This window comes from Drosophila santomea, chromosome 3L, assembly GCF_016746245.2.
Source record: "Drosophila santomea strain STO CAGO 1482 chromosome 3L, Prin_Dsan_1.1, whole genome shotgun sequence".
Lineage (NCBI taxonomy): Eukaryota > Metazoa > Arthropoda > Insecta > Diptera > Drosophilidae > Drosophila > Drosophila santomea.
Window position 1 is genome coordinate 21,867,013 of NC_053018.2, and position 14,935 is coordinate 21,881,947.

At 40.6% G+C, this 14,935-nt stretch overlaps 1 protein-coding gene across 2 annotated transcripts; it reads right to left on the reverse strand.

Annotated features, from left to right (window-relative positions):
- Positions 1-104: 104 nt before the first annotated feature.
- Positions 105-14,348, reverse strand: LOC120448588 (gamma-glutamyl hydrolase). 2 transcript variants are annotated; one of them, XM_039630671.2, is made up of 3 exons: positions 13,787-14,348; positions 12,034-12,925; positions 105-526 (listed from the first exon to the last, which is right to left on the reverse strand). In XM_039630671.2, exons 1-2 carry the CDS (start codon positions 13,963-13,965, stop codon positions 12,067-12,069), a joined length of 1,038 nt encoding a protein of 345 aa, XP_039486605.1. In that variant the 5' UTR covers positions 13,966-14,348; the 3' UTR covers positions 105-526; positions 12,034-12,066. The 2 variants fall into 2 exon arrangements, with proteins under 2 accessions (XP_039486605.1, XP_039486604.1); XM_039630670.2 differs by lacking the exon at positions 105-526 and having other exon boundaries at positions 12,005-12,925.
- Between the last annotated feature and the right edge of the window lie 587 nt (positions 14,349-14,935).

The window sequence follows — 14,935 nt, forward strand, 5'->3', positions numbered from 1 at the left end:
AAAAGCTGCAAAGAAACCAGGATCATTGCATACCAATCGTAGTTTACCAAAGTTATTAGTTTTTTCCAAAACATTTATAGTATTATTTAAATAAAATATGATCTATCAAACCCTTTAGGTAAGTCAGCAAAATCTTAAAGAGAAAGCAATCATTTGTAAATTCAGGTGGTTAAAAATAATCTATATACTTTAGACATCACCTTCCCAGGATTTCCCCCATTTCCCACGTTCCCTGAAATTTATTTCAAAATCTGTGATACAACAATCGTAACCCTTTCCCAACCCTACCACAAAAAACTTCCTCTCCAAGTCCATTACAACTTATTCGATTTAGTAAAACATCAGAATTGGTAAATTTCTTACAAACTTACATGATAAAGTTTTATAACAATTTGAATAACTTTTGCACCTAATAAATATGAATTGAATCGTAGATGCATAGAATTTGTCAGATATAGAGCGAATATACAAGTACACACATGGTTCACCGCTTTGATGCTAGATCAGGATCATTTCATACCAAAGACTGTAAACGAAAACAAAACGAAATTGAGATGAAATTAAGAACTTTGATTGAATCGATTGGAAAAGTCACAATAGATTTCCTTTTTGTATAAATTCTTATACAATTCGTGCCTTTATCAAAAAGTCAAAGCAAACAAAGATTCACGTAAAAAATATTTGCTCCAGAACAAGACACTTAAGAAGTATATATGATAAGTTTAAGTAAATTTCCTTTTTAAATGTTAAATGGGATCAAAATTTGTCTGGCATTTATCTATGTTTCGCAATCCTAACTGAATCAGCCAAAGTAAACTCTCCTAGGAAACTTAAATAATTTAAATTAAGAGTTTTTATTCAGATACATGTAATACACTAATTTGCTAACAATACTCAACACACTGCAAAGATATAATAAACCCAGCACTCCAGTAAGTAGAGTTCAGATGTAGATGATATATAGCAAGTCAAAACAAGCCGCGAAACTGACTTACAAGTATTCAACATATACATTAATTTAGCAGTTATACACATTTACAGTTTATAGGGAAAAATATTAAATAACGCAAACCAAGGCCTAACTATATATATGAATGCCAACGCATTGAATCGCAAGCCAAAGCAATAAAGTTGAAGAATTATACAGAACAATATCAGCATTAATATACACATTATATACAGAAGCATCTACTTATAAAAAACTATTTACCTAAGCAGCCAAAAAGCAGCAAAGAATTGTAATTATCTAAAAGGCCGATAGCCAAACTGCAAACAGAGTTCAATAAAAGTGAAATAATTTACACCCAAATCGAAATGTTTCTATTTATATTTAAGAATGGGAAACTCCATTCAACTGAGTATTTTAGGTGGGCCATCTTTCCTATCATAATATCACCATTTCCATATCAACTAAGCCACTTAACCATTATAATTATCGTTTCTGGAGCAACAAAACTTACACCTCCATATACTGGTTACTTTATCTCCACTTCATCTGCTGGATGACACGATTCAAAAAGTTTTCCCATAAAAAGTGGCCCAAAAATAGCTACAAATCAATGGCACTTACACATTATGATGATTATGTGGAAGCTGCAATTAGGAGAGTCTGACGCGGAAGAGAAAGTCCCAAAGCTCGGGTGAATCTCCTATAACGGCCGTATCATCGAACCTATCGCCAGCCATCTCAACCCGTCGCCATTGAATAATAATATGTTGTGTCCGAGAAAGTAGGTCAACGATTGAATTGCCATCAAGATATCCCACTGTTGCTCCGTTACCACTCGTTTTCGGTTGTCAAGACGCTGTGTAGATATCTTGATGGGGATTCATGCTGAATTTATAATGAGTCTGAGGATGTCTGAAGGCATTTGATTAATACGATTCGAACAATAAATATCGAATAACCAGAGCCCCAACCGCATCGCACTGACAGTTTGATTTGACATTGGATTGAATCGGGACGGGAGTGGGTTTGAATTTTGCATTGATTGATTTGTGGCTGAGCGACAGATTTTGTATTAATAGCGAATTCCCATTGGGAAATCCATCTGCTTGGCAAATAAAATTAATGAAATTAGCAGGAACATTTAAGCATAAAGTGGCGGTAACTGGTTTTGTTTTTCTACCATGCCGTGACGATTTAATGGCCCATCGAAGTTCCTACCACTAAATGGCCGCCGCAGTCACGCACTCCATGTTTCTGCTGATTTGTTGAGGCTCAACAACAAATTGCTGGGTGGCCAACACCACACTCACACGCTCAATCACTTAGGCCTTCGTGGTCGTGACGTGACCGAAAAGTTGATGAAAAATGGCAAAATCTAAATATTTTCTCAGCCCAGACCACATCAGAAATTGGCATGCCACTAGTCGGATAGCTAAAAATATCCTTTGACCTAATTCTCGTTGACAGTCGACAAATGTGGGGGCATTAAAGTGAGATAAAAAGATACCCAACCAATCGTGGGACATGCGGACAAGGGGCATATGTGTGATTTTTACAGCTGTGATTGTTGCTCATACGACGCGGTAGCCGCTCTTTACTCGGCGTCTCTCATTTCATTTCGCCAGTTTAAATTGCAAATGCTCGTAACAATAAAGTAAGCATTTCCTGCAGGCAGCCACAGTCACGTAATCATTTCGACACTATTCAGGTCTAGGTCTAGTTTCCTCCCACTCACATCCTTTGCGCTCGAACAATTTCAATATCCCATTCTCCAGCAGCTGTCTCCTCCGACCATGTGGGTAGCTATTTTTAAGCATTTAATTAAGTGGCTATCTAGGGGGAAAATTTTTAGCGTTTTCTTTCTATTTCTATACGGGACTCCGTGATTCCTTCCCTATACTTGGGTTTAAGTATCATCTTGCGAAGGTTATGCGAAGTTCTGCTTTCAGCTTATTAATAATAAACGGGAATAATTTTTACATTCGTTTCTGCGGTGAAGCCTCGCGTTGCTCTCTTTATGGGCCCCTCAAGGTAAGCCAAAGATATCATGAAGGGAATCGAATACGGGCTTCCTTTTAACAGGTTACGCGGCATTAACTTCTCGCAGGGATTTCGTGCCCTCAGCCCCCAACATTCCCCACATTTCCCCAGTTTGGTTCTAAGGAATGGGGACGGGACTCTTTATGAGGCAGGGTGTGTTAATTTGGTACACGCGCTGGGCATGAAAAGTTAAGATGGGGGAGGGGATCAAGGATCCGGTCAACTTGTTGCTACTCCACCGCTTTAAATTGATTAAGTGAGAAAAGTACCTTAAATGTGCTTTCAAATTCCAGAGAATTTATACAAATATTTAATATTACTTTATAACTATTTTTAAATAAACTTTAACGCTTATAACCGGCTCTAATAAATAAAGAACATTTTTTACAAAATTAGCAATTATATGATTACAATGCTCACATATTACTATTGTCTACTATTGTCTATTTTAGAAATTTATGAAGTCTACTTACAGGGTACACACATGCAGACCGCAGCGAGCAAACAGTAACAAACAGTAGCAAAATAATTAATCTTCTTTCGGTCTTCGCCCCACATGAGGGTGAGAAAAAATTGTGGGAAAAAGTCAAACGCGGCAACTTGAAGAACAATCTGAACTTGCGGCCTGCTTAGTCAACATCTCGAATGTCCTTTAGTGGCGGCCTTCACTTTCTGGCCAAGAAGTTAGGGAGGTACTAGCCGGAGACGTGCATCGTTTTCATTTTTATTTCCATTTCATTCCCTGCTTATATGAGTGCCGCTTTCCATGTCAATATTTACTTGTATCTTGTTTACCTTTGCCATCTCATCATCAACATCAGTATGGCCTTTCCCCTCCATATTCTTACGATGGTTCTCATTTTATGTTGTGTATTTTTATTGCTCATGTTTCCTGCTTGTTATCTTTGTTGTTCTGCCGCTTCTTAATGGCACTCGCTCTGTAATTTCATTTTTCTTGTAACACCAGTCACCAGTAGGGGAAAATTTAATGAAATTTTCAAGAGTCCTTTTTGGTCCTTGGACAACACGAGCTGCTATTTTTGGTTGGCATTAAATCTTTCGCTACTGCCAAATATGCGGCAGGCGCCACTTATGCTAATTCGCACTTTGACCCAAATATCGGTCTACGTGAGAACAATCAAGTGGCAGATAGGATATTGCTGTGCAATATTGGGTGAAGTGTCACTCGAGATGGATCTGTATCCGATTCTCATTAGCTATGCAGCCTGTGTGTCGGTAATTGAACTTAATAAGCTAACAAAATGTCTACATTTCACAGCGACAGCTAACAAGGAGACCCCAAAAAGCAAGCTTCGAAAATTGAGCAGCTTTTCTGCTGATTGATGGGCGTGAAATTGAAGAAACAGGATACCCGAATCGCGATAACAAACATAACATTGCATAATTGTTTTTATTAAATAATAACATTTAATTAATCACAGCCCTCATGGACTAATCAGCATACATAATAATATATTAGGTGAATTTAATGTAAATTTTAGCAAAGCGAATAACACCATTGCATTTACTATGCACATCTTATTCGGGCACTCTTACATTTTAATTTCGGACCTCTTTGAAGTACCATATTATCTGCACAAGCACATAAATTACAATTCCCTCCAAGTAATTAGCCATGTACTGAGGCTCTTTAGGCCTTTTCCCAGGAGGACTTTAATTATTTATAAGAAGTGACCCAAAACGAATGCATAAGCTGACATCTGCAGTAGGTTCTCGGGAATAACGAGCTGAGCAAACTACGTGCCTGGACCGTCCATTTGTCGGATGGAATCCGAAATAGAGGAAAAATAAAATAAACAAAACATTTATCCCAAACGCAGTCGAGCAGCCAAAGGAAGGTAATAGACCGCACAGCTAACTGGGCCAATGCACGTGCCATTTGTCAGGACGAGAAAAGGCCTAAAGGATCCGAATGTGTGCAAAGTTGTGGTCTTATTATAATTAGTACCCCCATAAGCACTAAAGTAGGTCAGCCTCATGGTTTTACTGCTTATTTAGTACATCAAATCCAATTTCACAGACAAAAACTAAACAGAGCTCAGAATATCATGATTTATGTGAAGTAAAACAGTATAATATAATAGTTTACAGGAATAAATAGATAAAAACTATTGAAACTGTTTATTGGTCTGAATAGATAGATGTATAGATCAGTCATTTAAGCACATGTTTTTGTAACTAGGGGGGATCCTCAAATTAATGGGAGCGGTAAAACTGGGATCTTTGGCCCTGCTTTCATTCACAAATCGGATGGTGCAGTTGTCAACGTTGCCGTCGTTGGTCGAAGGTTAACGCCTGCCGTGGAGGTCGTCCGATGACGATGACGTTTACCGCAACGGGAGCTGAACCGAGCTGAGCTCGTTGGAGCCGGGCCAGGAATCCTTGAGCGGCTCCAGAGAGCAAGAGGTTGCGAGGAGCACAGAGACCGAGAGACCGAGCGACCTTGGGCAACTGCCGGTGGAACGGATTTCGCTCCTGAAAGGATTTCATTCATAATTGCCCCAAGAAGCCGTCCAAGTGCCGCACCCACTGGATCACACATCCTGTCCTCGACCTACTTTAATTCTGGGAATCGGGATGCCCTCGGGATGCCCCGCACGCACAAATTGGCAACTTTGTGCGCCTCATTGCTCCACACGTCGCATGGCATTTAATTCGATTTTCGTTGTTCGCTCCGGTTCACTGGGTAAGCAGAGTGCTGCTCCTATAGTTCGACTTTTATTGAGCCCAAGTCCACGGGTGAGACAATCAGCGTCTGGCCGGGATGGGATGATTCTGGCAAAGATGGTTGCCTCAAGGACACTCAAATGTAAGTTCCACAAAACTTATCAATGAATCGAATTTAATTGCCTAAGCTCTGAAGGTCTCGTTACCTACTTACTTTCTAATGGGGAAAGTTTTTGCCGACATTTCAGATATTCATAAAACGATTCTACTTTTCGGAAAATAATGTATTCTGTGAATTTTTCTATGTTAAGCATTTTAAATGTTATTCTTATCAAAGAGTTTTGCCTTAACACTAAAGCTGCTCATATTAGGTAAAACTCTTACAAACAAACCATGTACACAAAAATATACTTCAGCTTAGTACAAAAAGAATGCGATTTCCTGAAACTAGGCTCGTTAACCGAATATGAAGAAAAATTGGTATCGCCATTAGAACCTGTCGATTTCAAGAGTGCCCTTTTAATCAGAACTGCAGTCATTTCATCTCAACTGACGCAAGCCCCTTTAATTAGAGAAAGTGCAAGGGCAACTGAATCGGCGAGTCGAGTGCCGCATATGAATGCTGGGCAGTAAATGACGCATGGCAGAGTAATAAAAAATCAATCGATTCCCCGAGCAAGTGGCTTCATATCTCAGCTGAATCTCTTTGGCCAGCAGCTTCCACTTGCCGTTTTCCATCGCAGTGGCATTTTATGCATTCCACGCGTTCTCCGCAAATTGAATTTAAAGCTCAGTAATAATCAGTTTATTGCGTATACGACCAGTGGAGCGGAAAACGGAACTCGGAACGCGAATCGCGGAAAGTAGACATTTGCATGGTGCGGTCTGGGGTTAAAAGGGTGTCCGGGCGGCAGGGTGCTCTTGAGTTCGAGGCGGGCTGGGGATGGGGTCGATGTGGTGGCTCTGGAGGAGTATCTTCGCTGTTGCCGCTGTGATAAGGCAAATGGCAAGGGCATCTGCGCTAAGCATCGTCATCCGTGCACCTAACGAAGGTTCCCAACTAGTGACGTCGGCAGTGTCTCCATCTCTCTCTGAATCGGTCTAGCCTTCTCTTTCGCTCGCAGTCTATCTCTCAGGTTTTAAACTGGGTCAGGGGCTAACAGCTCGACGCCGTCGTTGTTGTCCTTAGAGTCGTTGACGTTTGTCGGTTGCGGTTTTCCGCCGCCACATCCACACTTATTCGGAAAACCCCTTTTCCATCGACGGAACTTATAAGCGTCATGCACCAAAATAAAACTGAAATATGCCTTTGATGTTAGAATTCGCCTTATTAAAATACTACATATACTATTGCAATACAATATATGTAAGTATTAGTATTAGATCAACATATTTTCTCTTTCTCTTATAATATGATGTTCATTCTTTTAAAGTATTGTTATATTATGGTTATTATGGTATTTTGGTTATATTATGATATTACTGCTCTTATCTGCGGACATTAATAAAATGCGCAATAATATAGTTTTGAAGAAATTAAATTAAACATTTTCACATTCAGTGGAATGTGATACTTTTTTTTAAATTATATTTTATGAAAAGATACATTCTTTGTATCCCTAAATGTATATTTTCCATTTCGATTGTTTTCAGTGCAGATGTGATAATCAGGCTTGTTCGGACGTGGCCTCCTCCATCTTTTTGCCACATAATTGAATCGGCTGTGAATAAGGCCACCGACCACTGCATTTGGTACAGTTTCCTTCCAGCGGATGATGGTTTCTTTTTTCCCCCTTTTTTTTGGTTATTTATATGCATGCCACTCCCCGTTCCGCGCTCGAAGCATTCATGTGCTGCTGAGCAGTCAGAGCCCGCTTCGCACTTATTAATAAACCAAAACACAGGCGAATCCAAAGGCGTCACTCTGGCGTGTTGTGCCTTGGATGTAAGCCGGGCTAAAACGGATGCTCGGATGACGAGACATAAATAAACTGCAGCTAATTTAAATGCACCGACCTTGAGACGCGCCCAACGCCCAACGCCCACCACCCCGTGGAAAGACAATTGCAACAATTTGCATTGTGCCACGCAGGGCAAGGATGTTTTTCGATGTCCTGAGATCGCTTTAACCTCAGAGGTCAGAGCTCGAAACACTCCGAAGTCCTCAACCACACTTGACCCACTAAAATTCTAAGAGACACCTCAAAGAGATGACTGACGAGGATGAGCACCCGTATCCGTATCCTTGGTGTAATCCTTTCAAGGGATGAAACATTGCGCGCGGGCCTAACCCAAAAACTCGTATGTTTGCAAATAATGAAGCTTTTGTGTTGCTGCCCCGCTGTCGATTGGCCTTCGAACACTGCAAGAGCGCGGATGACGTCACACACACACACACCCATTCACATATAGTGGGCATGCATACATATGTACTGATATACATAGAGCCGATTTGGTGGCTTGCTGAATGTCACGCCCCGCCTCTCAGCTTAAATTTAGCCAAAGGAGAGGCGACAGCCCATAATTGCCGGAGCAAAGTAAAAATAAAGTGCCAAATTCAGCAGCACCAAATAGCCCGATATGGCATTTGAGCCTTTAGCATTTAAGAGGCTTACCGCAACACACGCGCCCCATTTGGCCAAAATGCTCGAAAGTAGGCAACGGAAACGGGCCAAAGTGAACGACAAATGTTTATGGGCCAGTTGTAAGTCAGAGGGCAACAAAAACACGATTTGACAAATGGGCGAATGAAAATGCCAATTTTAATTGTCGGGAGTTTTGGGGCGCAGACAATTAATGACCGACAGTGGGACAATTGGAACATTGAGTAATAAGAAAGAAATTTCACAATAAAAACAAAAAAAATTAAAATCTTCGCATTTTTATTATTAGGAGATACTTTTACTTCAAGCTTTCTAAGCAATGTATAATAACCCATACGATTTCCTATAACTATAGTATTAATATATCTTACCATGATAAAATTAAGCATACGTTTTAAACAAATAAAGGTTGTAATTTACGTTTAAAGTTATTTGTTGTAATTTCAGATAACTAGACACACAGAATTTTAATATTTTTTGATTAAAGTAAATTAATGAGATTTAACAAATTAAGCAATGTAAAGTGCAATATCTAGTTAATATCTAGTTCTAATAATGAGGCAGATCCTACGCCCATTTTTCCGGTCAGTTGAAAGGATTATCAGAGTCAGACTCGCCCAGCACGCAGATATCACGCACCCTCATACACCCCCCCACACACACACACATACACTCTCGACGGCTTTTGCAAATGCTGGGTGTGTATCCTTCAACTGCAGTTTAAATGCCAAATCAGCGTAAATTGTTCGTCTGGAGGGGGCTTACCTCACAGCTGCTGCACTAAAGGGTGCAGGGAGAAGAGGTGGAGGGGGAGGAATGGTGTCCAAAGGACCTTTGGCTTCTGCAGAGTTCGCCAAGCGATTGTTGTTGTCGTAGTGGCTGTTGTCCTGCCTGCCGCTGTTCTTGCCTTTCGTAATGTCACTCGACGGCAACTGCAATGTCCTTGCAGCTCGAGTTCATTGGCCCACAACGCCGAGCTGCAGTCTGCAGTTGCGCTCTCTGCGAGAGACAGTAGCTAGTAAGAGAGAAGGTTGTCGGTGTGCGTGAATTTCGGAAGGATGTGGGAGAAAGTAGGTGAGAAGCTGGTGAAAGTAACCATTAGTGAGAGAGAGAGGGAGAGGACAAGGGAGAGAGAAAGAAGGCCGGTTCAACGGACGGCAAGTAGGTTATAAAATGGCAAAAGGCCGGCCCTAAAAGAACCATACCTATGACGTCATTGTGAGTGCCGCACAAGCACTCACACAAGGAGAAAGGCGGCCAAGAGAGGGCGAATGGCATCTGCATTTTCTGTGTGTTTGCGTCTTTATGTAAAGGCGGCTTAATTTTCAGTTGAGAAAACAGAGAATATGCCTACATTCACTTTTAGACTTTTCCCCGGCCTACCCCAATTATCCCATCCCTTCTCGCCATTTCCCCCACCCCGTTCTTGCAACCTCGTTCTTTACCCCCAGCCAAGTGTGAATGTGTGTCTCTGCAAGTGTGAATACACTCATCTATGTGAGTAAGTCTATAAAATGGGTACAAGGGCATTTAATGCGGCATTTATGGTGAAAAATTTTTTTCGAGCTAGAATCGCAAAATAACGCATATAAGTGCACATATGTCGCAACAAAAGGAAAGCAAGCAAATATTTAGTAAATTTGAGAAAATAGAGAAATATGTATGCTGGTGGAGCATTCTTAGAGTAATGTGTTGATATTTAAGAAACAGTATAACAAGATGTTGAATAATGCGAAGAAATAAATATAAAACAAGAGAGAACGCTATAGTCGAGCTCCCCGACTATCTGATACCCGTTACTCAGCTAGTGGAAGGGAGAAGGAGAGTCTTAAACACAGTTTTTGGCGGTTTGTAGGCGTTATAGTGGGCGTGGCAGAAAGTTTTTTGGCAAATCGGTAGAAATTTACAAGACTAATACAAAAATGAAAAAATATCAAAACATTTTTCAAAAGTGTGGGCGTAGCAGCTTTGGGCGGTTTGTGGGCGTTATAGTGGGCGTGGCAGAAAGTTTTTTGGCAAATCGATAGAAATTTAGAAGACTAATACAAAAATGAAAAAATATCAAAACATTTTTCAAAAGTGTGGGCGTGGCAGTTTTGGGCGGTTTGTGGGCGTTAGAGTGGGCGTGGCAACATGAATCGACAAACTTGCGCTGCTTCTATGTCTCTGGAGTCTGTATGCTTAATCTCAACTTTCTAGCTTTTGTAGTTCCTGAGATCACAGCGTTCATACGGACGGACAGACAGACGGACAGACGGACGGACGGACAGACGGACAGACGGACAGACGGACAGACGGACAGACGGACAGACGGACAGACGGACATGGTCATATCGACTCGGCTATTGGTCCTGATCAAGAATATATATACTTTATATGGTCGGAAACGCTTCCTTCTGCCTGTTACATACTTTTCAACGAATCTAGTATACCCTTTTACTCTACGAGTAACGGGTATAAAAATTAAATTACAAAATAATAAAAAAACATCTAAAATCTACCAACAATCATTCCCTTTTATATTTACAAATTGGTAATATGTAATCATGTTAAAGTTACTGAATACACTAGACAATCACTACACATATCACAGATGTCTCATATGTCCCTATAATTTAACACAAACTTTTCCACACTGAACCAGCGATACAAAATGAAAGCAGTATACCTTTAATATAAATAAATGATTGAGAAGTGAAGAAAGGCCAGACATTTGCCTAGACTCATTAGCATGTGATTTCAGATCGAAGAAAAACTAATCACAATAGAAGGTGCAAAATAATCCAAGGAATGGAAAAATGCATAAATGGAAGCCAGACAGTACGGAAAAGCCGGAGACCCAGACACAGAGATACTAGGACATAACAATAAGAGTGACACCCAGGACCAAGAAGCCACAGACAATAATGGGAATCAGACAAAAACATGTGCCATAACAAGCCGCCCCATTCGGCGGTAATAAGTAACTCGTCTTCACACCTCAGACTGAACTTTAACCCTGGCGGGAAAAAACCTTAATAAATAACCCGCCAGTGTCCGCCTAATGGAATATGCCGAGGAATTTTGGAAATAACCATAAGGCCGACAGCCAAATATTCCGTCCTGTCATGCGCTAATTATGAGCAGCCAACCTTTTGACAAGCCCCCTAAGTGGAAATTTTTAAAGTAGCAGCACGGAAATGGGCTTGCCAGAGAACAAATCCCATGAATAGACAACATTTTTATACATTGGTATGATGGGTACCCTATTAAAAAAATATATAATAAACAAAAATGGGAAATTCAAATTTAAATATAAATGTTTAAGGTGAAGTAAGCATTACAAAGGTAGTAATATGGTCAGATATTCAATTTTTGTAGTGAGTGAACAAAATGAAACTATAAGCACTCATTGCTGTCCTATTCCCACATCATTCGAAAATATGCAAACCCTTTTGCCAGGACCCATAAAAATGAGCAGAAATATTCCATTTGCTTCAGGGAAACCGAAGGCAATGGAGAATAGCTTTCCACCATTGAACATCCAAGAAAAGCACGAAAAGGAAAAGCGCGAACAAAAATTGAACGGAAAAGTACTGCGTGAAATTTGCATGAGAGAAATGTGGAAAGATACTCAGTATCTGGCGGAAAAATTAGTAGAAAAATAACTGGCTCAAAGCAACAAGCAATTTTGCATTCACATTTTGGCGGAGCCAAGAAAGTTGGAAAGTATTAAAAATTTGACTTATAGTTTTTGTCTAATTTATTGAATACCTTAGGTATATTAAGTCTCGTGTATCACAAAGACTAAGATGGGCTGAGCTCCTCAGCATCATCTCGGTCTTCCAAATAGTCCACGTTCTTCTCGAAAAGATAACTCTGCTGCCAGTTGGAGTCCTTAAACTTTCCAGAGAAAACGGGCTGCCAGTTCCAAATTAGGTGTCGGGATATTATTTCGGCACTTGCGAACTGATTTTTGTTGCTGCGGCAGAAGTCAACGAACCGACTGCCGAAGATTTGGGCCAACTCGATACCAATATGGGAATGCGCCATGTAACATTGGTCCTTCGAGTTGTAAAGCTGCTCGAACGCAGCGCGCTCTGGATGAAACTGACATCCAAAGATGGGAAAATACCGGTGCTCGACAATCGTGATAAATTCCAGCCCTGAAGTATCCTTCTGAGTGGCTAGAGGATGCCAATCCCTAGCTAGACCAAAGGCTTCCAAACTCTCTTTGGTGATGCAATACTGATGCTGGTGGCAGGCAAATGGGTGCTTCTCCATCTGATCGGCAACCGACCCTGGCAGATTTCCAAGGAGCTGTGAATGTTGGTAATCATCGACTAGTTTTAGTGGCATCGCTTCCCTCATGGGCTGACAGCCGATTCGAATATTCGGTGCTTCGGCGGCATGAATAAGTAGCAACTGGAAGCCAAGACAAGTTCCCCAAACTGGAAAGAATCCGCCAGGATCACCGAGTTTCTTCGCACGCCGGTTACGCTCCATGGCCAGTTGGAAAATGAGCTCGGCGCTCCGGACACAATCGCTGGTTAGATCCGGATTCGCCTGCCTATCAGCCTCGTCGATGAACACGGCTCCTCCTGGCAAAAGGATGCCGTTTAACTGACTCATCATTATCTCATAGTAAGCTCGTTCTCGACCGATCCTGGGGAATACAATTATTTATTTATATTTATGGTCTCAATAGAAGGGACCACCCAGCTAGCGAAAATTTGTGACTACAATCAAGGTAAGTGTTCATGCCATGTTTACATTTAAACATTTTTATTATTGCTATGCTCCGCAGTTTTGAAATGAAATCGAAAGCACTTTTGTTCGGCTACCACAACAAAGAAACCTTAATAATGAAAACTTTCCTCGCTCATTCGTTAATCGCATTGCGTTCTGAAAGACTTTTTGGCAAATCGCCAGGTGAGGTAATTAATTCTCGCACATCGTATGTTTATGCAATTTGCATATTGGTAGCCAGATGGGCACTGCCAATGCCCCAACGGCCTCGAATTGCTTCAAGTGGAAAGAGGGCAGATTGCTGTGCCCCTTGGGGCCGCAATTGTGGCCCAGTGACTTGGCCAAATCGATGCACCATGCATTGGAATCATGCAGATCCGGATTTCCCATTTAACGTATCGATTTGGCCATATACGTGGGCATTTTCATGAAAACAGCACCCTCAAATGCAATTACGTGACTTTAGATCTGAACTTGTCAGCTTGGAATGCTTTCGGATAATAGAAAATGTTCATATACAAATTAAAGCGTACCAAAATATTACAAATTGATTTTGCACCCGTTTTGGCCAATCGAACGCTTTAGAAATAGTATTCACTGAGTCACTTTTCTTTTAAACACAAAAAAACTAAAAATAAAAACTAAAACCCTAAAAAGGTTGTAGACGAAATAATTATAAGTGGAACCATTGCTTTACAAATACATTTTTTTTAATAATCGAAACTTTAGTGTACGCTATTTTAATGACAATTAATCACTAGTGCTTTTCAGTACTTACCAAATGGGCACGACATGGGCACCGGATGCCTCTAAAAACTTGACGTAGGACGCAGCTATATAGCTATGGTATGCCCCACAAAAGTTCTGCTGCAGTCGCGTGGCAATATCGATGCACATCACGCCAACTGTGGGTACGCGGTTAAAGTACGGCGGATTGGGATGTGCGCCATCCGCCATCGTCGTCTTCGGATTTTAGACTGCGACCAACTGAGTGCTGCGCCCTGCGGGCTGTACGAAAAAATGACTCAAACTGAGTGCACTCGCATTGTTCGACTTGAAAATGATATAACATTGATCATTCGGCAAAACTTAAGCGGCGCTAGTAAACGGTTAGGTTAATTTATATCCGTTACAGCTAGTTGAAGCGTTTTCGAAGCACAACTACGTATATAAATTCACTGGTCAAGCGGATCTGTCCGTACGCCACTCCGTCCGTCTGTCGTTCGTCCGTATGAACGTCGAGATATCGGAAAAGCAACGGACTTACTAGTTTGTTTCAAGTTCGATATAAGTTCCTCGACAATTACATATGGTACACCTTAATAAGCTTTTGGAAATAGGAGGGAGAAATTTGAAAAATCTTTTTTATTTAAATTTCTGATACAAATAATAAAATGAAAAAAGATTTAAATGTCTATAGATTCTTACTTTTGTAGTTTCCGAGATCACGACGGACATGACTAGGTACCCAAGGCTTTTTTTATTTTACATCATTGGTTTGACACAAAAACATATATTTGTTCCAACATTACTCAAATTTCAAACTAAATAATTTCGAAAACGGAATGTGGACAAGTTGGCAAGATTGGGCTACAGTGCTTTAGCGGTATTTTCATACCGATAAAATTGAATAGGTGTTACTCATGTACTTATACTTACCGCAATTATTGCAATGCTTATTTTAATAACTTAACATTTATACTATCAAAAACTTAAAATGGGTTTCGCATAAATGGAACCATATTTATGGAATAGTATTCTAGTATTGTAGAACACTACTACTACAAATGCATCGCATTTGAAGCGAAAGTGTTTTGTGTGGCACCCTTGTGTATGTACCTTATAGGGTCAGATACTCTAACTTCTCCCTGGATCATGCTTTTTAACGTGTATAGTATGCCCTCTTACTCTAAGAAAATTTTACGAC

Coding starts and splice junctions, on each gene's coding strand:
- LOC120448588 (XM_039630671.2), bottom strand. CDS start 13,965: ATGGCGGATGGCGCACATCCCAATCCGCCGTACTTTAACCGCGTACCC. Junction 12,926..13,786: donor GCCCATGTCGTGCCCATTTG/GTAAGTACTGAA, acceptor TGTATTCCCCAG/GATCGGTCGAGAACGAGCTT.